Source organism: Porites lutea, chromosome 10, assembly GCF_958299795.1.
Source record: "Porites lutea chromosome 10, jaPorLute2.1, whole genome shotgun sequence".
NCBI classification, from domain to species: domain Eukaryota; kingdom Metazoa; phylum Cnidaria; class Anthozoa; order Scleractinia; family Poritidae; genus Porites; species Porites lutea.
Window position 1 is genome coordinate 2,934,158 of NC_133210.1, and position 23,612 is coordinate 2,957,769.

The 23,612-nt window shown below is 38.3% G+C and overlaps 1 protein-coding gene across 1 annotated transcript; it reads left to right on the forward strand.

Moving 5' to 3' along the window:
• The first annotated feature begins 1,564 nt into the window (after positions 1-1,564).
• LOC140950553 (uncharacterized) lies at positions 1,565-22,279 on the forward strand. Its single transcript, XM_073399792.1, has 17 exons — positions 1,565-1,832; positions 3,071-3,134; positions 4,445-4,527; positions 5,253-5,295; positions 6,035-6,097; positions 6,731-6,799; positions 7,692-7,778; positions 9,217-9,287; positions 10,544-10,791; positions 12,136-12,375; positions 13,087-13,142; positions 13,948-14,094; positions 15,035-15,132; positions 15,929-16,089; positions 17,323-17,496; positions 18,142-18,267; positions 18,860-22,279. Exons 1-17 carry the CDS (start codon positions 1,669-1,671, stop codon positions 19,036-19,038), a joined length of 2,073 nt encoding a protein of 690 aa, XP_073255893.1. The 5' UTR covers positions 1,565-1,668; the 3' UTR covers positions 19,039-22,279.
• The last annotated feature ends 1,333 nt before the right edge of the window (positions 22,280-23,612 follow it).

The window sequence follows — 23,612 nt, forward strand, 5'->3', positions numbered from 1 at the left end:
GTTTTTTTCTCAAGTAATAGTCACACTAAATTAATTAAAAGAATAATCTTTTTAAAAGGCAAATACAGAAGCCAACAACACTGCTAACAAGCAACAACAACAATGACATAGGCAAGTAAAATACGGGGAAAAAGCCAACAAAAAACTGCAGACAAATGCAAATAGCAAATTTTACCAACAATAACAAAACAGAATAAAACAACCAACAGCAGTAAATTTTCAAAGCAGTAAAGGCCAGCAATTACTTTGATCAAAACAGAGGGGCACCAGATTAACCAGCAAACCTTAGGCACAAGCAGTAAACAAACAAGCAAACTTAACACACAATGACAGCGTTAAAGTCTGCAAAATTTACCCCAGACAGTCAAGAAGCCAAGAAACCACACGCGATTCAACACGGTATCTTCACATTCAAAAGGATTGATGAGCAAAATGGCTCGTTACATCAACACAAATCAACTATCGTATCAAACTTCTGTTATTAATGAATTAAACCTCCTCTTCTGAGGAGATTCGGTTGGCAATTTAAAGAGAAAACGGCTGACGTTTAGGGTGGATTTATCTAGTTCCGACTTCAAAATGGCGCCCACGCCACTGACCCGAAGTGGATTGGAGTAGAATTTAACACAAACGTGCGGACAAAACAAACACAGCTTTTACACACAAACAATATAAGCAACAAAGCTTGCACACTTACGACAAATTGTTTTACCAACGCTGAACAAAAGCCTGTATTAGCCCTTTCTTTGTTTAACTTCGATGGCTTCTCCACGCTAAACTGATCAAGCGACGCGAAGCTCTGACTCGTTGCTATGTGACGTCACACTGTCATGATGACTCGGTCACAGACAAATACCCGAAAACAATAGAGACGCCTCCTCCCTCCTGACCATAACTTACAATTGTAAACCTTTTTAGCATTTCCTCAGTGTCGAGCCATTATCAACGTCAGTGTACGTTATATCCTTCTTACAACAGCTAACCACACCTTAAGAACACCTTTGTCTTACTGACGAACACTCCGGTCGTACCAACAATCTTCATACATTTCTATTTCTCTAGAAACGAGGACATCACTATAAATATGGGCAGTTGGGTAATTTGTTCCCAAGTCGTGTGGTTAATATGGCTGATTCACTCAGTATGAATATTCCGGCTGCTGCCTTTATCAATATTTTATCGGTTGTTATACTCCGACAGTATGGCATGCAATTAACCATGCAATTCACGTCCTTCTTTTTCGATAGACTTAAGCCAAACTTAATTTACTTATTTTAATTTGTATTTTTTTTAAAAATATGAAATCATTTACCAGTAAGAGGAAAAATGTGTAAGCTAAAATATATCGACAATAATTTGTCTAACTATAGCTATATAGCTATAGTTTAGCTATATAGCTTCTTTTCCGAAAACCGCTTCCACCCTGAATTTCGCGACCGAGCACTGAAAAGCCCTGAAATCATGCTGAAAAATGGCGCCGACAATTTTTCGATCCTGATAACTTAACAGCGGTAAATACTCGTCACCAGTTTCCCTAACGGTCCCTTAGTATCCGCGCCTTTCCTTCCTGAACATGGCGCCCTTGAATGAGTTTGTTTTCGTTCGTTTTTGTGCAGTCATTGTATTTTGTGGCCTTGTCTAGTGGTCAAAACACTGCTTATCTCAACAATGATATCCCCTTCTGCTTTGAATATGTTCTCGCCTTCGTCCGCTAGTTCCGAGGACATAGGATCGTCTTCATTATTTCCTTCTCTGGACACGGGCGGCTTGTCAACATCTGGTATCACTTCCGAAGAGGTCGAAGAACAACCAGAGGACGAGGAATCGGAATAGTAAGTAGTGCGGTTACTCGAAACTAATCACAGAGTGCACCTACAGTTGTATAGCGCAGTGTCCGAGTCGGTAAACTATTCCCTAGGCTATCAGCTGTTTGAGGTATAAAACGTCCCGTCGTCCAGCTGTTTTACCACCTATCCCCCTTCCTTTTAATATTTAGTTTAGTCGTGTTTCAGTTGATAATCAGGCTTTCGTTACTCTTAGGGCACCCTCACTCTACATATACAACTCAAACAAGTACACGCGCAAAATAACCAGTTTGATACATTTTCATTTCAAACCCTTATTAAACTTGATATCGATTCAAAAGTCTTATTTGAGCATTTTAGTCAATGAAGAATTTTAAAATTGTACAATAATTAATGCTATGAATATAATAATCATTTTATCTTTTGTAGGAGATTAATTTTTGTTATTACTACCATTATTATTAACTTAATTTTCTTTATTTATGTAGATGTCTTGAAAGATGGCTCCCCTATTGCAAGACTAGAAATTTTTTAATAAAGTTTGAATAAAGGTTGAACCTTTACTGGTCCTGCAATGGGGGTGCCATCATGCAAGACATTTAAGTATTAAATGAATAAAAATTAAGTTAATAATAATAATAATGATAATAATGATAATGATAATGATAATGATAATAATAATAATAGTAATAAAATCTCCTACAATAGATAAAAATGAATAAAAATACTTACAGCATATTTACTGACTCACTAAAATACTCAAATAAGAAATTTTTGAATCGATCAGCGGACTTAATGTTAACAATTTCACGTGGTAACGCATTCCAGTCCTTGACAGTTGTATAGAAATAGCTATTCTTATATTTCTCAGTATTTGATTGCAATTCAATTAACTCGTTCTGGCTAGACTTCATAAATGTCTTCTTGGCTCCACAACATAATCTGGGAAAGCCAGGCCACTATCATCATGAATTGCTTTGTGGAATAAGGTTAACTGCGAGATTATTCTTTGTTCCTTCAGTAGTATCCAGTTTAACTTGTTCAAGAATTTTGTAACTGTTTCTGGTTGCCTCGTATAACAGTTTTTAATGAAGTGTGTGGCTCTCCTCTGTACACCCTTAATTTGTTTGACATGTTTTTTTTTTAACTGTTGTTTGCCAGATAAATCTGAGTGATCTATTGCTTTCATGAATTTGTTATTTACATGCTGTATCCAAAAAAAAAAAATGTTTGCATATGTTAGTGATTTTTTTTTCTGTTCTTAGTTGTGATACAACTGAACCCTCTAATGCAGAATTAATGGAAAAGACCCTTTTGGATTTGTCAGAGGTAATGAAATGTTTAAGTCGCTTTGGTATATATGTTGTAGGGCAAATGAAATTCAGTTTAAAATGGTTTCACTAGTTTGATTTTTAATAGATTATTTCCTTTGTCTCCCAGCCCGAAAATAATTAATGACCGTGAATCATAAAAAAATATTAGCATAAGTAGGCAGACTCCACAAGGTCTTAGCTTTTTGGTGTGCGTGCAGTTTTTCTTAGCTTAATGCATAGTATCGCTCTCAGTGTCATTCAGAGATCCTTAAATTTAATTTCCTGGATAAAGTAACTTTGGGTGTCCATTTCTTTAATTACTGAGTGCACTGAGTGTAGGCGAAGATTTTGTTGAAAAAAAAAATCGAAAAAAGTCTTGGTTGTGTTACTTCCCTTTAGGCCCAGACAGACTAAGCCAGAGAGATTTTGCTTATTTTGTGGGGGGAATATGTTTTGCATGCCCTGAGTTGGTTTGAAGTGAACATCCAGACCTCTTGGTCTACCTGTATTTTTGTTGCCTAGTACGTGATCGAAAAGTCTACCCAAAATAAATTCTGATGTTATTTGATTTAGAATTTTGCTTTCCAGAATTAAAGACAGTTGAATCTGTCAAAAGTTTGTGGTATTTACAAATTTGATCGAAGAATAATGGCATCTATTTGCTTGCTGTCTTTTTGATGACATCCACTCAACGGAATGTTTGTAGTGGTCAAAACACTGCTTATCCTAACCATGATATCCCCTGCTGCTTTGAATATGCTCTCGCCTTTGTCCACTACATGTAGTTCTGAAGACATACCCCAAGGGGGGTTACTTGGGTTAATTTTTGCTGGGTATGTGCCACTGGCCTCTCAGAACCCCTACCCCATTATAGTCTATTCTGTGGCCAAATGTAAACCCCATCTTGACGATCCCAATTTAGTAACTTTCTGTTTTTGCATCTACCTTATAAAGCCTTTTAACTAGGCCATCCTGAAGTGAATTGACACATTGGCTAAACTTAATGAAGTAAAATCTTCCCATTTTTAAATCCCTAACTGCCTTAATTTTCTGATCCCCCAAACCCCAAAAAAAGTGCAATCCCATTCTAATAACTCTAATGAAAATGCAGGCCCATTATAGTCAATCCAGTTGTGAAAATATGACCCCACCCAGCGACACATCCCCATTAGCCTACAGGTTACTAGGAAACTTCACTTGTTTATCATTTTCTTTGTTTTCATAACATTTTTGGTTTGATTGAGCAGGCTTTTTGTAAGGAAATGTGGCATTCGGCTTTGTTTGTGTACAATAATTAGCTGTAATGTAATTTGTTTTCCGTAACAGCGCATTTTACTTCAGAATGGAGGAAAGTTACATGTTAAAGATATTGGTGATGGAATTGTTGAAAGTGGCCTTGTTCCCCCCAGGTTAGTGTTGATTTTCTTTAAGGGTAACATGGTTTGTATAATCTTGTAAAGGTCATTGAATTTTACGAGTGGTCTTGAAAAGTCCTTGAATTCAGCTAAGGTCCTTGAAAAGTACTTGATTTCTTTATTAGGTCTTAAAGAGTCCTTGAAATTCACTACCTTGTCTATGCCAACCACCCCTTTCTGTAAAATAAGATTATTTTGCTTTTCAAGGAAAATTTGGCTCATCCTTGGTGTAAGCCAATAGGGTGATCAAAAGGGGGTTAAAGAATGGTGATTTATTACATAAATCTTAGTCCTTAAAAATTGTAATTTGTCCTTGAAAAATCCTTGAAAGGCCCTTGAAATTTTTTTTGGTCTGAAGTTGTATGAACCATCGGGTAATAATGTCTGCCTTATTCATGTAGCCTTTTTTCCACATTTGAGTACCTCAAAAATTAGACTACTCAGAAATACATGTCGGTCCAATTTTTTTTGTATTTCTATGAATTACCAGTATACTGAAAAATGAATATGTTAATATTTGCATCATTCATTGGATTTTTCTGAAAGGCTTTTAAATTACTTCCTTAGAACTGATATGGCTCTCATGGCAGTTGTAAATGATTAATCTCAGACAATTATGATTCCTCCATTTTCTTGACAATTATAAATTACAACAACTTTTCCCAAGTAAAGTGAGTGTAAGATTTTTGATTGTAGTTTGCTTTGATTAAAAATTTTAGGTCAAAGGCGTTAAACAGTCTTGAAGCAATTCTCTATCGTGAGGTCAGTAGGTATTTACTTAGAAGCCACAACATAAAAAAGAAACAGGATGTTCACATGTACATGTATCTCATTTTGACAATAATTGTTTTGTGTGACTACAGTGGAACCTCCAAATGCAAGTTCCACCTCTTGTAAGCGACAACCTTTCATAAACGATCAACCATCAATCCAAACCACCGAACTTTTCCCGGTCAAAACCTCATGGTTGGAACTTCTCAAACCACCTGTTGTAAGAGACTGGGACCTTGTTTCAGTGCTGATGGTATAATAATTTTCTATAGCTTTTTACCCTTTTGTAATTTACCACTTGACACATGGTGGGATCTCTATGTTTGCTGCATGTATTATGCTGCTTAGAGTATATGAAGAACTTCTAGCAACAACATGGAACTATACACATATTGCAACTTAAGAATATGCATGCATTGATCTATCTTCCAAGAAGTAGATGTGTCCGGACCTCTCTTCGGAGGAGCCTCTCTGTAATTCTACTCTTGTAAATGATCACCTCCTGTAGGTCTTCACATTTTAAGTGGTTGCTTACAGGACTTTTGACTGTATTAAAATAACATAACATAACATAACATAACATAAAATAACATACACTTTATTATGACTCCTCTATACGGGGCTATTCTAAATAATATTCTAAATAATAGCTGAAGACAAGAAAAACATGAAAAAAAAATGGACCAAAAGCACTTAGTACTAACACTTATTTTTGACAATTTTTTTGTAGACTTTCCGCGAAGGATCCAGATTTAAAAGAATTGATAATCGTTTTGGATGGTTTGCTTTGATGGTGAGAACTTGATGACTATGAATAAGTAGGTGTATATCCCCATGTGCACTGTAAAGGAGCTGTTCCATGAAAAATAACCAAATAATATGGTCACCAGATTGAGTGAAATAAGTAAACAATAATACCCACCCCAAACAGTGAGGCAACCTTTGAGTCTCTCAGCAAATACAATAATTATTATTATGGTATACATGTGGATGGACAAGATCAAAGGTAATTAACAATATATTGTAATGGTAGTTTTTGAAAACTGTTCAACCTCAATTTCTTTTTTTTGAGTCTTTTTTTTGGTAATTTTCAAAGCAGGAGATGTTGACAGACACATTCTGGAGGTCACAAATTATTACAGGTCATGGTTTCATTGATAGGTACATGCACGTGTAAACTAAGCCAAACAGTTTCTCCTCAATCAAAAACAGCATTTTGGATCAATGGATTTCATTAGGGCTAGGATAAACGTTTGGTCTGCATTCTGAATTGTGGATCTTCTAAAAAAAGTTTGCTGTTCAAAATGACCCTCAGGAAAAAAAAAAAATGTTGGTTGTGATGCTTCATTTTGCCATTTAGAAGTAATAAAAAAAACTTTGGCTGTGATTCAGATTCAAAGTATGACGTGGTCCTTTAATCACACAGGAAGCTGACATTGATGATGACGAAGATGATGAGTCCATGGATAATGAAAACACTGAGGGAGATGACCAGGTATTGCCTGTGAAATTTTTGTATAATCTCACATGACCAATTACTTGCTTCTTAGTCCTAGACCATGTTATGGCCAGTTATCTGGCTCTCAAGTTTTAAATCTGTGGACGAAATCTTATAGTGGTACCATTCAATGAAATGTCTTTGGCGTGTATACTATAATATTAAAATTCTTAGGGAAGCTTTCTTTGTCCAGTAATAGAAACCTGTGAAAAGGTTTATCCAGTTGAATGGAAACAGCATTGTCTACATTGTAGTTGTCAAAGTCTTGGAATGCAGGGTGCAAAGAAAGTCGGTTATTTTTAAAGCTTATTCTTTGGGCAAGCTGTAACTATCATGTTCTAGCCCAAGAGTCATTTCAACTTGCCCAAAAAACTTTGATGAACGGATTGATTACAGTTCTTCTATAATTTGGAGGGTGGTGTCCCACCCAGTTCTCCAAATCCTCACCCCTTTTCAGACCAAAAATGTCTTTTTCCACACCCTTTTTCAGACCTAGCCCATAAGAAATTATGTCATCATTACTTAGATTAGAACAGCAACAAAAAAACGTTTCTTAAAATCCATTGCGGATTTGCACATTTCTCTTTTTTACTTACTTATTTGGAACTGAAACGATAAATGTGTTCATCCACTCCTGTAGTTCCCTCAAAAACCATATCCAATTCCAGACCAAAATGGTCAAAGTCTATGCCCGTTTTCAGAGCAAAATGGTGGAAGAACAATACCCTTTCGGGCGGCACATACCTATATGGCTTATATACATTTAAGGGAGTACCCCCTCCCCTGACCGAGGTTTAGGTAGTAACCTTATTTGTAACTAATTTGCATGTTGCATATTAATGTCATGACACCGTTTGACACCATTTTGTTCTCTGTTGATCACATGCAGTCTGTTAGAGCTTCAGCATCAAAACATCCTATTGACTACAAAAGGAAATACCTTGGAATAAAAAGGATGGTGAAACAACTGGTGTTTGTATGTATTGTTTTTTATTTCTCCTATTTTTTTTGTTAATCAACTTTTTACTAACTTTAGTGAAAAAAATAAACTTGTTTAATTTGTACAATACATACATGTAAACAATAATAGACAGCTAATTTATACACTATTATTACAGTACGCAGTGAAGTAAAAAGAAACCAAAAAAAAGCAAGCACAACAAAAAAAGAACGTTTTAATACATACTTTGTGTATGGTGGGGACAGAAAAATTATGACTATAGAGGAAAGTTTTACTGAATAAAATTATTGTTTGAACCGCTTAAAAAGCATTTTCATTTGGAATTAGGGAATGCAGTAACATCAAGCTAATGAGTCTATTTTAACCTGAATAATTAACTTGGATATAAATTTGGATGTAAATATAGCTTTATTTTGCATTGTTTTGCATGCATAGTGGTACTATTTTACATACTTGTATAACAGGAGAAGATGCAAGTCCTTTAGCTGTTTGAGAAAAATCTGTAGCGGAGTTTTCTCCTATATTTTGTCGGGTGAATAGAGTGTGGGGTGTGGCTGGTTACATGGTTACATGATGTAGTTCATACACAAATTCATGGAATGAGAAAGTTGTTCCTTAACAATCTTCTTCCTTGTTGCACTCTTGTGGCATCTATAGTCATTACAGAATGCTTCACTGCTGCATGACTATGGCAGAGGTGCAATTATGCAGCAGTATGAAAGCTGTGAAGCATTCTGTAATAATGTGAAAAGGACATACATGTAAGCTTTTGTCTGGTAGACAAAACAAAAATCTGTTTTGGGCTCAGTCAAGGATATGCAGTTATAAAAATTCTCAGGGACCCAGAATAACTGATGGCTTGCACGGCTTGCATCTTTTGGGATGCAACGATTGATCACGATTAGCCTACGAGCAAGCTCTCCAGTGTGCTCTGGTAGTGGGGTGGGAAAAGGAAGGAGAGGTTGCAACTTCGTCTCTGGAATTTGAATTCCACCTCCAATTCTTGCTTGCCTGTAACATTTCTCGTGTAAAACAATAGACTTAATTATTTTTGTATACATGTATTTAATTCAATAAGAGTATCTTATCAATTAGTCTCTTCAATAGTACAAGATGATAAATGAGTTTAAATCGATAAGTCATTAATGATATCAATTATTAGTCTACAAGTTAGTTATTGGCATAGCTTGCTGTAGTTCAACTATGGCAAGTTAAGCCATTTTCTCCACTTTTAAAATGTAACAAAATGTAACATGCATCCGGCATGAAAGTGTCCCTAGGTGAAAATGAAGAAAGAAGGTGCTAAATAAAACTGAGAAAGGTGCTACAGTGTAAATAATTTAATCAGTAAATGCGTCTTGTGATTGTAATTTTGTCATAGATTGAGGGTGCGTGATACAGTGGATTTTGCTTACTTAGGATTAACGGACATTGTGTACTTACTTTTGTGCAGGAAAATGGAGCTCTAAGTGATGAAATAGTACGAACTGAGACAAAGCTTCAACGGGCAAAAGCTGAGAGAAAGTAATGTTTTACACTTTTATAATGTTTGTAGCAATGTTAGAAATGTGTTAGAGACATTAAAGTTTGGATCTTCCTGGTTCATGCTTATAGAAATTACATTGACTTATAAATGATTAGTAGAATTGAGTGGTAGAATTCTTGACTTGTACAGATACCATGTAGTGATTGTATTAGAATATTTTTTTTATGGCTGGACTTCTGCAAGTGGACATAGTAAAGAAAATCTTATGTGCTGTAAGTTCTGATTGGCTTCTGAAGGAACAAGATGCTTGCAGGGTACAATCCCCCTTCTAGCTTCCTCCACAAGAAAAAAGTCTTTTGGTCATAACTAAATTATTATAAAACCTTTATTATTCTATCTTGTTTTAGTCAAGATGGCAGGATATTGGTCTTGTTCTTGTTATTTTTTTTCATCTTTTTTATAATAATGACCTTGGCTTGTACATAGAGCTTCACCCTGTGAGAAGAACTTCCTTTTGTCTTCTTGCTGGAGTGAGGAGGAGAAAATGGAAACTCTCTCTCTTTCTAAATCGTTTCAAGTCTTTGAAGATGCTAGTGCCTGAACTTCTGGACTTGTTAATCTTGTTTTCTTTTGACATAATGTTTTTTAGTGAGCGTCCATTATTGGTAAACCAATGGTCATTTCTGTGCCTGTTGTACCAAGTGCACAGCTATTAGGCATGGGGTCAAAACTATTATCCTAACAACATGTAGCACATGCTCAACTAAGATCTTATGAGATTCATGCAGAGTCTTTCTTTAGTACCCCAAAATCGATGTCACTACAATGTTGTGCTAAACATCATTGTTGCAAATCATCCTGTGTAAAATAACAATCGGCCAGAAAATTAGTTGAGACATGTACTTCAACCTAAAGGGACTTTCAGACATTCTACTGACTTGAAAAGAGGAAAATTATAAAGCTTTTTCTCCCCCATCCCCTCCATGCAATGTTGAGCCACTGTTTGAGCTACCTATAGAAAATAACAAACATCCCAATTTTGAATGGAAGGGAGGGGGAGGGGTGTGGATTCTTTTGTTCTCTGAAGTTACCCTATTTGAGAACAATGTCTCAATAATTTTGTCGCCAATTGTAGGTTATAGTGAATGAATACATTTCTTTAGCGTCGTTGTATGACTACGACATGAAACTTCCTAATTTCACGTGCCTGCTTTATAAAGTAGATGAACAAAACACAATTTTGTTTTCTTTTTCTAAACTTATTACAAAATTAATGCTCTCTCTTGCCTTTAAGGTTCATTCTCAAGAGACTGTTTCAGTACCAAACAGCTGCAGAAGCAGGGGTTTTTCAGATGCCTACCTATGCTCTGTTCCCTCCAGAAATTTTACCACCTGTTGTACTCCCCCCTCATGTTATGAACAAGGTTAAAGCTCCCAAGGTCAAGGTTAAGAGACCAGTGGCTAAGTCAAAGACGAGCAAAGAAGCTAAGGCTCCTACTGCAACAGCAGTGAAGGCTCAGAAGGCTGCAGCAGATATTACAGGTTGGTAGTGCTTTCAGTTGGTAACTTACAGTCAAGCCAGGTCAAGCGTACCCCCCAAAATGCCATTAATGAATTTATTATTCGAAAGTTGAGTCTGTTGGCAGTTGTAGATTTCAGGTTCATCTCTACATTCTTGCATGCATATGAAATATCTACCAGCTCAGTTTCCCTGAATTTGATGTAAATGTCTTCTTTGATGTAATGTCTTCAATCTGACCAAATACAGGCAAGTCCTCGTAAATTATTCAGTGCTCATTACGCATGCAGTAATTCCGATTTGAATTTGACACCAGTTACGGGAACGACTAACAGATTCATTTTTCAAATAATCAATTAATTTATAGAATCTTGGGGGGTACACTTGACCTGTTTTGACTGTAAATCAATGTAGGTACAGAACTGTTAATTCATGGAAGCCCATGTGGCCGGCGCTTAACCTAAGATCAGCCCTAAGATCAAAATTTGTACTCTCATTTGTTGCCCCTATTGATTTTCTTCAGAAGTAGTGGGGAGAAGTTGATAAAATATCAAGTACATTGTAAATTCATCTTGTGTGATCATGTTCGTAATTCTCATGACCACTCTGTTTTACAAAGCATTGATATTACAAGGAGAAATTTGATGCTGATCACTCTTAGGGCTTAAAGGGTTAAAAGGTAATGTTCCTAAATGTTTTACATTGGTAACTTGTAACGGTACTTACATCTTAAACTGACAAACTTGAGGCTGACAGTGCACTCATTTTACCCCCCTCTCTCCATTAGTTCTCCACATTGTGTATTTAAAGTTACTGAAAAGCTACTTGCGCACAGAAAGGAAAGAAATGAAAGCAAGGATTTGAGTCACACCTGGAAATCAAAAAAATAAAGAAAGAAAATGTATTAGTGCCGGACTACTGGGCAGGACTTTTTTTCGATGCCTACTTTGTAACTATCCTATAATTCAAAATTCAGGAAGAACTAAGAATTAACCGCTGGATGCCCGCTAAGCTTTTGGACCGCTTCACTGCTAATCTCGTGGACTGCTTGACCACTAAGCATGTGGACCACTTGACTGCTAAGCTTGTTGTGGTTAACTTAGTTAAATTACATGTAACCAAATTAAAAATGTATGTTAATACAGTCACTTTAAAAGCTCTTACATCACATTCTGATGCTGAATCAATTACATCCTCTTTTTTGTTAACTCTGTTGAAGCTATATAGTGTAATGTGAATGGTTAATTTTTCTATGGTATAGTTAGCCACCACATTATGTATTGTTCAACAATCAGATTACAGAGACTATTAAAGTTGTTGCATTGTTTACATCTTGAACGAAGACTGACTCTTTGTTTTGTGGCTAGGAGCTAAAGATGTGGTGAACGAAAAACCAGTAAAACAAGAAAAGAAGAAACCTGCAAAACCAAAGAAGCCCAAAGCACAGCAGTCTGAAAGCTCTCAACCTGTGACTTCTGTCACTACTGATGCTGCTCCTAAAAGTGCCGTAGCGACTGTACCGGGAATTCCATCTGTGAAACCAAAGAGAAAGAAACCAGGAACAGCTGTGAAGCGCAAAGTACAACCTATTGCAGTGGATCCCAAAGGTAAAACAAAAGGTTTTGTGTCAGTATCATTTAGGAAAGATTGCAGGCCTTTTTATGAGCTGCATGGTTGTGTGGTCCCCTGTAAGGGAATCCAGTTCAGTCTGGGATTTAGGATTCCACGCCATGAACTCCGGATTCCACATTCCAGGTACTGGATTCTGGCCTCTTTGTCAGTGGAACTTGGATTCTGGATTCCAGATCCCTTGAGCTGTATTCCAGATTCCAAAGCCCAGGATTTTGGATTCCACAGGCAAAATTTCATGGATTCCGGATTCCAGAATCCACATTCCCTAACCTGGGGCCAATCACTAAAACTGATGATGCGACAGCTAAGCTTATATACACTAGCCTGTGGACAGGCTCTCTTGTAGAGGATGTAGAGAAGGCTAGAAAAGGGAAGAAGACAGAGAGGCAAAAGCATCCTCCTTTGCCTCAGTTAAGGACTTTTAAGAGTTTAAGTTTGAGAGTTACCATGAAACGTTGTTTATTTTCAACCCCTTCATAGAGAATAGGGCTATAATCCTCCTCAATAAAGCAACGAATTAAATATTGTTCTTGTAGTTTTTTAAGGCAGTTTAAAATCTTTGGGTTGGGGAGTGGGGGCACGGACTTGACAGCATGTAATGTATTCTGAAGTGTGTTTCTATTCTTACTCTGTGATGATGATATTATTAATTTTGTTGGTAGTACTCATGGTTTTCTCTTAAACAGGTAAACCCATTTTCCCAATAGTTCTTGGAGGACTTACTGTTCACAGTCTTGGCGAGGTGAGTTATGCTCTCCATGTGGAAGTACTTAGTTTAATATTAGAGACCATTAGAATCTAAGACCAAAACGACTTTGAGAACGAGTGCGTAAACCCGCGTCATTTTGGCGGGAAAACGCAATAGCCGTCGTCATTCTGCACGCGGTTTAGCTTGAATGTCGCAGTGACGGAAAGAAGTTATCAAATGTCAGACTTTTTTTTCATTTTTCGATCGGGGGAGGGCTTAACCTCCTTCAATAAAAATTTGCGTGTTAACTTTTCTGGTGGAAAAAGGTAAAATGAAGCTTTCCGGGGTGTCTATTTTTTGAGAATAGGCGACAAAAACTTCAAGTTAAATCTCGTCCTCACTGTCGTCCTTATCCTAGAATCTAAAGGTCTCAGTTTTAATTTTCAGTGACAGGGAAGTCAAAGAACTTTAAATACGTAGTGTTTTTTTTTTAGTGTTAAAAGTTTTGGCTGAAAGGCAAAGATATCAGTTTAGCATTGTGCCGAGGTTTGCTCTGTTTTAGCCAGTGGTAAAGCGAAATTTTCTAATACAGTGCCTTGTTTCTTTGGTTGGTTTGTATGCGATTTTGTTTCCTTTCTGCCATTCTGAATAGAAAATATCGAAATGTTCTCTTATTGGATCAGCCAATTATATTCTCTTGTAGCAGCTTTTGGGAAAAAAGTATTCCCGTAGTGTTTCATATAGATTGTGTACAGCGACGTGGTTTCTCTTCTGAGCGTTTTAGTTGACTTCTAGAGTGAGCCAGTTGTCTTCTTAAGTGCTGACAGGAAATTCTCATTACTTATTATCTGTTTCACAGATTGTTCATGAGCGACCTGGTTTCCATTCTGAGCGTTACATTTGGCCCATTGGCTACTGTAGCTCCAGAAGTTATCCTAGCATGAAGAACCCTGAAGATAAATGCATTTATACCTGCAAAATTCTAGATGGAGGATTTGGCCCTCAGGTAGGAATTACAAGAAGAGTTCTTACCAAATTCAGGGGGTATTTTGGGTAATTTGTAAAGTTTCAAACACATGATACCGTTTTTAGACTTGTCAAAGCGCGAACTATGACTTTGTTGGAGGCTTGAAATTTTCCTATAATATTGTCAGTCTTTCAATTTTTACTACAAAATATTTTGTTCTAATAATAAGAGGAAAACGTTACATCTGTTTCACTCTATACATGTGTTAGCGCCTGTTTTTGAGGTAGTGATAACCTTTACAAGGCAACTGAAGTTTCACTCTGGTTTGCTACAATTAATAACCATCGAGCCCTTCGCAATTTGAAACCCCAGTTTGGCTGCCTTCAATATTTCCTTGTGGGTCGTATCATGGGTGTAAGCAGTGAGCATGGTTATTGTAGAGATCCAGTTTAAATTTTTTCTTCCACTGTTGCATTATAAATTTCATCTCATGAAACCATCATCATAATTGCCTTGCAATCAGCCTGAACTTGTAAATTTGCTGTGTGAACCTGAATAGATGTCCAAGAGTTGTTTGGGATTATTGCACGGGCGAGTGTATTATACATGCGCGAACTGTTCGTTTGCTTGCTTGCTCTTTGACTAAAAGGTTGGGTGTGTGTGTGGGAGGGGGGGGGGGGGGGGAGTAGGGGATTCCAACCCTTCTGTGCCCCACCCCTTTTTTCTAGGCTTCCTCCCTTTAGCCCTTTTTCGAATTGCGAAATATAAAACCATTGTTTCGTATTTTTCCGTATTTCTCCCATTTCCTACCCTTCTAGACCTCCTACCTTCCGACTTTTCCTCTCCCACTTCCCATACCCCTCCTGCCCCCCATTATCGCGGGCCTCCACCCACCTCCCCTGCCATCCCTTACTGGAAGGGTTTGCTAACTCTCTAGCGGATGATCTATTTTTGATCTTCTTGTTGTGTGTTTTTCAAGTTTGAGATGTGTCCCGAAGATGACCCGGATCACCCAATCATCGCTTCATCCGCTACTGCTTGTCACTGTGTGGTACTCAAGGCGGTCAATAAGGCCAGGTAAATAACTTATCTTATCACATTCAGGTGTCCTCTAAAAGGGTTTTCAGCTCATATCCTACATAATACGTGAATGCAAAATGTGAGCAACTCCTCTGAAACTTATTCCCTTGATTTAAGTTACCCAATACTCGACCTGCTTCGATCCCAAAAATTGAATTTTTAACTCTTCTACGTGTTGTTTTAAGGCTCTGCAACAAGTCGTCTATCCGTGCGAGTCTTTTGGATGGAAGAGAAATTGTGCGAGCAGGCTCACTTGTGGCGAGTTCGGGGAAAAGCGAACTCTAGTGAGCCTGCTAGCAGGCGATCGTCGTTTTGACGAAATGCAATATCGAACGCAGGGTGCAAAGAAAGTCACTTTTACAGCTTATCATTTAGGCAAGCTGTAGCTAGAACGTATTAGTCCAAGAGTCACTTTAACTAGCCTGAAAAAGGATTGATTACAGTTCAGGAGCAGGATTGATTACAGTTCTTCTGTAATATGAATTCCCCAAAAAACTTTACCTGCCCATCGGGCAAGTTGAGAACAGAATTCACTAGCCCAGTAGAAAAATCCACTGCACTAGCCCAGGGCTATCGGACACCAGTTTCTTTGGACGCTGGAACGAAAACCGCATCTTGTACACAGTTAGTCTAAGAATAATATTTATTCGATATTACCTGTTGTCAATGGCTATGTCTCTAATATGCAGTTTGTATAGATCTTACTGAATATTAAAAAAGAACTTTCTACTCCTTGTTTCCTCAAGGGTTCAGCTGTGAAGGGCTATAATATGTTCCGTTTTTCTTCTAACAGAGGTAGGGATGCATCTAACACAGGTTCGGGTCCAGAGTTTTTTGGCTTTTCTCATCCAACCATACAGTACTTGATTCAGAGCTTACCAGGGGCCAGAAAATGCACTAAGTATCAGTGGGTCAAATTTGAGCTGCCGAAACCACAGAACAAGCAGAGCTCCGGTAAGTTTATCTTTAAAAACTACACTTGTGGTTTGCTTCCAGTGAAAAATTACAAATAATGGCTTCCCATTTAATCTTGTTACTGCAGGTTGCTGCTACGTTTTCTCTTGAGCTAATATGGATCATTTCAGATTCTTTTTTATGGTAGCACTCATCAGTCTTAAAGCGTGAGAAAACAGCCGAAATTTCGCGACGCTGGTTTCCCCGTGAAATGCATCTGAGAAACGAGCGCAGAAATTCCATACTGATGACGCGTCACTACCCAGATCTGGGTAGTGGTTCTGATTGGTCATGCCGCGTAGGAAATTTGCTTCAACCAATCAGAAGCACTACCCAGATCTGGCTAGTGAAGGGTCATCAGTGTGGAATTTCTGTAGCCGTTGCTCAGACGTCATTTCGCAGGGGAACCAGTCAGCTGTTTTCTCAGGCTAATAGTCTTTAAAAGGTTTAACTTTTGAATTTGTTTTCCTTGATGTGGCTAAAACCTTTTTTGGGGTAGTTTTTCATTGTACTATTTGGTGCTTGAAGTATTTTCAACTTGAATTTCGTTTCTGTCTGGGTATGGTAAGCTCCAAAGCGAGATGTGACTGCACCTATTTTAAAGTAAAACCCATCAATTGCATGGATAGTTAGATTTTATATATTTTGTTTTTTATCGTCAATACTTTTTAACGTGTATTTAAGTTTTTGACACAAGTTTCGGTTATACAATTCAAAGAAACCCTAGACTGCTTCCGGTCGGCCTTTTATCTTAAAATCCGTCCAGTACTTATCCCAGCCAGAGCGATTGCAAACAACTACGTTACAGTAAGGAATCTTTTAGGGCTTACGCTCTCGTTCATCGCGGCTCACGTGTATGGGTAACGCATGGAGATATTCTGTACTGAGTAACTTTGCAAAGAAAAATAGGAGACTTCTTGCACCAGCGGCCATTGTTTTCATTTTCGCTTCGGATTTCGGACGACTGTAATACTAGAGAGAAATTAGAAACAACGGTGGTGCTAAACTGCAGGGTGAGGGGAACGGGGGAAGGTAAACAAGGTCTATTGTGGGCGATGCGAATGCGAAAGACGAAAAGTAGGACGACTGTTATACCCGAGAGAAATTGTAAACAATGATGGTGCAAAACTTGGGGGTTGTGTATTATAGGTAATGCGAAAAATAAGAATGGCGGGGTTCGTCTCCCCTCCCTCCACCTCCATGTTTAGACCCTAATCCTTAGTGCTTTTGCAGGTAAACAGTCCGGTACAACTACAGCCGATCCTTCAGGAGTTGTGCAGGGAATCCCAGCGACAGTAGACGAGGATTCCATCGCCAATTTAGCTGATGAAGAAGATCACATCACAGGAGCCATGGCGACGTCCCATTCGTCAGCTCCGATAAATCATGATGAAGAAATGTTCAAAGGTAATTAACAGTCAAGGTAAACGTTGTGAACTAATGCCAATGCTTCGGATCGAAGCCATCATTCGGTTCTAAATGTGTTCATGTCTTTTTGTCATCAATCTCGTCCCCAGGGCGTTTGTGTCGGTAAGTTAGTCTGCCAGTCATTCAGTCAGTCAGTCAGCCAGCCAGCCAGTCAGTCAGTCAGTCAGTCAGTCAGTCAGTCAGTCAGTCAGTCAGTTAGTCAGTCATTCAGTCAGTCATTCATTCAGTCAGTTAGTCAGCCAGTCAGTCATTCAGTTAGTCAGTCGTTCTTTCAGTCAGTCAGTTAGTTAGTCATTCATTCATTCAGTCAGTTTTTCAGTCAGTCAGTCTGTATGTCTCTCTGTCATTTTAGTCAGTCAGTCAGTCATTCGTTCAGTCACTCAGTCTGTATGTCTGTCTGTCATGTTAGTCAGTCATTCAGTCAGTTAGTGTGTATGTCTGTCTTTCATGTTAGTCAGTCAGTCATTTATTTGGCCATTTGGAAGTAATTTCTCAAGTTACAGAGTACTTGGGAAAGAGTTCTCAGAAAACTTTAAGGTAAGCCGAAAATCAGGTCCCTGTAAATTACCTGAATAACTTTCTAGAGCCAAACTTTAATTTGTAACTTTTTGTTTTCGTTTACAGATTACGCCGATATGGGACCACTGACTCTTGCTTCTACCATCACTCCCCTCTCGTCTCCAGGCCTCTGCAGTCCAAGTCCCAGCCCGCAGCTGGATGGCTTAGAACCCGATAATGAAATGGATACAGGTAAGCGTCTGTTATGTACATAGCATTTAAACGTGTTAGGGAAAAGGCCACCATCTTTCAACAGTTCCAAGCAAAGGAAAAAAACTTGTTCGCCCTGTTTACACGACGTAGTTACGAATCTGTGCTGCATTAGTTACGTACGTCAACTAGGCAAATATAAAGAAGAAAAAAGAAACATTGGTTATTTGTAGCATACATACCTGATTACTTAATGACTTTCTCTTGTCGATGTTGTTACTTTTTGAAAAGCTTGAAGTCAGCAATCTTGACAGCGCTTGTCTTGGTCACCGGTCGATGTTTTGACAGTGACTGACAAAACATCGCAAGGAAAAATGTTGCCACCGTTTTCAGACAATCATTGGAGCAACAACCTCAAAAAATGAGGTTGCTGCATGTTACTGCTTTGGTGAAAAATAGGGTATTAGCTGTTGTTAATTGATTCCGTGTCCTGTTGGAGCTGACCTGCGATCAGGCGGTCCTTCTTGCCCCTTTCGCCCTCTCCCGCAAAAAATGGCTGGTCGCAGGTTAGGTGAGAGCCAGAAGTGCAAACTGAAATTGATACAAGTTAATCATTGTGTATGCATACACACAGGGATGAATCCACTGATGTCGTCGCCCTCTCGATCAGCCTTCCCGACATCTCTTTCGGACATGCGTCTGTCGCCACCTCCTGCAGGCCAAGCATCCTTTATTCTTCATCCTACATCGCCACTTTTCGGGAATAGTTCTGGTTTTCCTGAAACAGGAATACCGGAATCACCACCGAAATAAAGTGTTGTATCCTGCAGGCAGTTGAACTCCGTAGTGTTATTGAGTGCTGTTGGTCTTTGGGCGTCGTACGGTCATGGACAATCATAGCTCGCTCAAAAACTCGCGCAAAAACTGGATGGAATTTTAGTCTAATTGTGCGAATTTGGAACACGTCTTACTCCTTTTGTCGCCATAGTGGATGAGAGAAGTGAACTCGAAAGAGAAAAGTGTTCACTGGAACCAGAATGAGGAAAGAACAGGCTACGTAAGTGTTTGGCTACGAACGCGTTCAGTATCACTGCTCAGCATAACTTATAGCAAGGGACGTCTTCTGCAGTAGAAAGAGTTTAATTTTACTGCAGCTATTTATTGAATCGATAGACTAAGGACTGGAAAAGAAAATCACATTTGCAGTTTTACCGACTTTATTATCCCTGGTATCTAATGGCATTTGGTATTTCCCGATTATTGCACCCAAGACTCTTGCTCTCGCGTGTAAGTTAGGGACATCTTTTCTTGCATGCGTTTTGCAAGTTAAGAAATAACTCAAGAAAAAGACGACGGCATGGCCTTTATATGTATGGCACTTAGCTATCCAGCATTTTGAGCAATGCAGAAAGTAGGAGCGAGAGACTGTTGAAGAAGGCAAAACTGTGAATGTGTGGTGTGGTGGCATGGAGGAATGCTTTTTGCTCACTTTCTTTCCCTGCTACCCCACCCTTTCCAGTTTTAAATGTGTATGTCCGCGAGGCCCCTTTAAGCTCATCCATTTACTTAAAACCATTAAGTTTACATGGTACGCGTTTTAACCAGGGCCGGGTTGTTCAAAGTTGGGTTTAGATATAACCCAGGGTTATTGCGAAATTTGAATTCAGATTTGAAAGCTCAAAAGGTAAATTCAGTTTAATTCTTTCTGTCAACAAGTTGATGATTGGTTTCTCGTAATAATAACAGGGAAAATTATCCGAAAAAATGCTTTTAAACACCAAAAAAAGAAACCCTGGGTTAAGCGCTAAACGGCCTTCGAACAAGTGGGCCCAGGAATGTTATGGGAATATATGGCAGGATCATGCTAGACAATTTTTCTTCACCTGATATTTTGACAGCTTTGCCCTGTCGATATATCACTTGCCTTTAAAAAATGGTTGAGAATGAAACGAGAGTGAGAAGGCAAAAAAATAAATGGAAATAAACTTCGAAAACATATACAGATCGACCGTGTCCTGGTCCAAGTCGTAATTTCTAGAGTTTTTTAAGCCGCTCGTGGTTAATACGTTCACGTGTTTTGCAGTCTTTTTATGCGCACCAACAAATACCGTAATTTACCTGCGTAACATTAAAAATAAATTGAGGAGAGGAATAAGCTGAAACAAGTTTCAGAAAGTGTAGTAATTGATATAGAGGAAGCTCTTTCGTGAATAAAAAATAAGCTCACCGCGAGCTTATTTTTTATTCACGAAAGAGCTTCCTCTATATCAAGTAATTTCTGGAAACAACCGCCATTATTGTAAAACAACTGCTCGATCAACTGTAGTCCTTTCATAAAGGACAGGAAGAGAGGATACTGATTTAGCTGATTACACGCCGCGTACTTTGATTGTTAAGTGCCGGGAAAAAGGGGGAAACGCTCGTTGACCATTTGTATTCCTCTAGAATTTTTTCCAAGAACTTCACTCCCGCCCGCTCTATCCTTATAATCTTGAAACAGGTTAGATATACCTGTTCCTGTTTTACCGTCTATTCTGGTTACTTCGATTCGTCTTGATTTAATTTGCCAGTTTTTTTTGCTTGACTTAGTTTTTAGTGACAGGACGAAAAGGTTTTGAATCAGGAATCATATACAATGTAGGCTCTACCTCGACAATTTTAGTATGAAAACAAATATACCCAAAAAAGCGAAAGTAGAATGTAATCAACGAGGCGGAGTTGGAATCTATGCGAGATAACAGAGGCCTGTTTGTTTGTTTCTAACTGCTTCAAGTCAACTAACAGCATTTTCTAACGTCCCTAATTGGATGAAAGCTACTGAGCCGTACTTTCCAGTGGTTCTGTGTATTATGCTGCACAAGATGGTCCTACAGTTTGTTTCTGTGCATGGGTGATTTCCTAAACGAGTATGGCCATTCAAATGAAAACTACTGAGTAGTACTTTCCTGCTGTGGTGCTGTTTATTAGGCTTTAAAAAGTGGTTCCAACTTTGAATGACAACCTTTCTGGTTTATTTTTGATGAATTTTGCGTGGTCCAAAGATAACAGGGTTATCTTCTTTTGGTGTGGAGAATATCCAGAAAAAGAGGGCAGTTCCTGTTCCATAAAAAAATAAACACTTCATATGTTACTCCAGAGCAAGCTTATTAACTGTGATATCCATTTTGAGTAACCCTTTTCACAATCGACCTTTTTCGGCGTTTGAATACATATAATCCATTAATTGTCAGCCCCGTGATCATAAACTGTAACAGGACTGCACGTGTTGCGGAAACTTCTCTCCCCGCGTTTTACAACTTCCTTGGATCAAAGTGCAAGTCGAGCAACTGTTCTGTCGAAAGTTCCTAAGCAGTACTTATTTGTGTTGTTTTTTTAAATTTTACATAAACAGTAGTTTTCAATGTTGAATTTGTATAGATAAAACAAAAGCTAGCGAGTAGTCAGTTCTCAGGGGCATCCAACGTCAATTTTCGGAAAATATCTGTTCGTAAGACGTTTTGAGATCTAAAATTTTCGGAACATTTGTTGTAAAATTTCTTGCTTGCCTGCCTCTCCTAGGTTTTTCGAACATCTAAAAAATGGTATAATTGCCCTTTTTTAACGGATTTTTACCCTAAAAAGGTCACCTAGAATTTTCGGGAGCCTTTTTTCTGGCTGAAATTTTCGAAAAAGTAAGTTTTGTTCCCTATAATTTTCCGGATCACTAGACTTTCAGCTAGGAAATCCGAACAGATGAAAAATGTTTAGGGGATAAAAATATGCCTATATCTACCGTTTAGATACTAAAATACGTTCAACAATGCTATGTTTAAGTGGTTTTGAACTATATTCTCGGTGGGTGCCCCTGAGTTCTTTCTGTGGCACTGTCTATTTAAGTTCGCTGTCAGACAAGTAATGAACTCCAAGTGCGACTATTCATCTTTCACCCATAAAGTCCGTTACTTGATTTTCAACTGAAAGAATTTAGTGACTCCAGGTATTTAATTTTACAGCATGCGTCGCGTTTCTGCTGCAGACAAATAAACTTTTAAGAATCTTAAAAGATTCTAATCTTGATATTCGTTTACTTGGCGTGTTAATAGGTCATTAAAAATCCTTGCGGATTAATTCGGTTTTTGACGCCATGTTACGTTACAAGCCGTAATAATCCCTTTCACGGTTTTTTCAACTTTTGACATGGACCAGTTTGGGAAAATCCGTCGACTCCACTGGAAAGAGCTGCTTAAAATTACTGAACTTAGTAAACTAGTTTTCTAACTTGAAGTTAGAAAGTGATACCTCTTTAAGCGAGCGAAGATAGAGTCCCGCAAAGTTGCGAAAATTTACAGACGTTTTACATGGACACATACAAACGTCTGTAAAATCTCGCGACTTTGAAGAGGTATATCTTTGTTAGTTTTTCACAAATCACTTTCAAACTTGGCAGTCTTACTAATTTAAAGGCGCTCTTTCCATCGGATTTGACGGATTTTCCCTAACTTGTCCATGTCAAAAGTTGAAAAGTTTTGAAAACCTTGGAAGGGTCTCTTAAAACAAGCGTTTTTGAATCCGCTGGAGCGCCCTGGTGCGCATGCGACTGACTCAAGTAAACAAACACGTCCTTGCGTTTTGAAAGTGCTAGTAGGGCCAAGGTCAAGAGGAGGAAGTCTTAAATTCCCTTGTGGGGTAAAGTGCAGGGTAATAAATGCTGTCATTTCTAGTCTGCTGACGAGTGACACGTCGACATGACCAAACCTAGACTGTCAATCCGCCCTCAACTGTCACAGTTTGTTAAAACAGTTGTTTACATCATTTGAAAATATTTGTTAAAAGCGAAGAAAAAGAAACTTAACGAAAAAAAGTGAGGCATTAAGGCTGAAGTATACTTAGATCGATTTTGACAACTTGGAATACATAGCTTTCATTGTAACTGATAGAATTGGTTATTGTTGGTTTTATCGTCTGGAACGCCGGAATTTCTATATTAATAGTAATTTCCCCTGCGAAAAGCAAATTGTAGGATTCCTGTACCCTCTACGAGCTTGTTTTTTTTGTCTCATTTGCTCTCAACAACGCAATTGTGCGTCAAATGTGACTGGTACTTTTACTCATTGTTTAGATGCAGTACGCGTTTCAAACGTTGCCAATTTGATAGTTTTTGATATTGTATCAACTACTTGCCGACCTGTTTGATGATAATGTTTATCGACTTTTTCTCAAATCAGAAATTAAGTAGACGAGAAATTCGTGTCAAGGAAATAAATGAAACTCCTTATTCAGCAAAGAAATTCCGGATTAGTTTCAGTAAGGGTTGCGTGCGTCAGCTACCTTCTTTCGGAAATGACGCCTGTTTGATGTGACGTTTTTTGTGCTCCTTCTTTAAAAAGAAAACGAAGTGATGTTTATGA

What these genes read in the sequence shown, in the direction of transcription:
- LOC140950553 (XM_073399792.1), top strand. Translation starts at nt 1,669, where the DNA reads ATGATATCCCCTTCTGCTTTGAATATGTTCTCGCCTTCGTCCGCTAGT. An exon ending in TGGTGAAACAACTGGTGTTT is followed by an intron (nt 7,779 to 9,216) that starts GTATGTATTGTT and finishes ACTTTTGTGCAG; the next exon opens with GAAAATGGAGCTCTAAGTGA. An exon ending in CGATAATGAAATGGATACAG is followed by an intron (nt 18,268 to 18,859) that starts GTAAGCGTCTGT and finishes GCATACACACAG; the next exon opens with GGATGAATCCACTGATGTCG.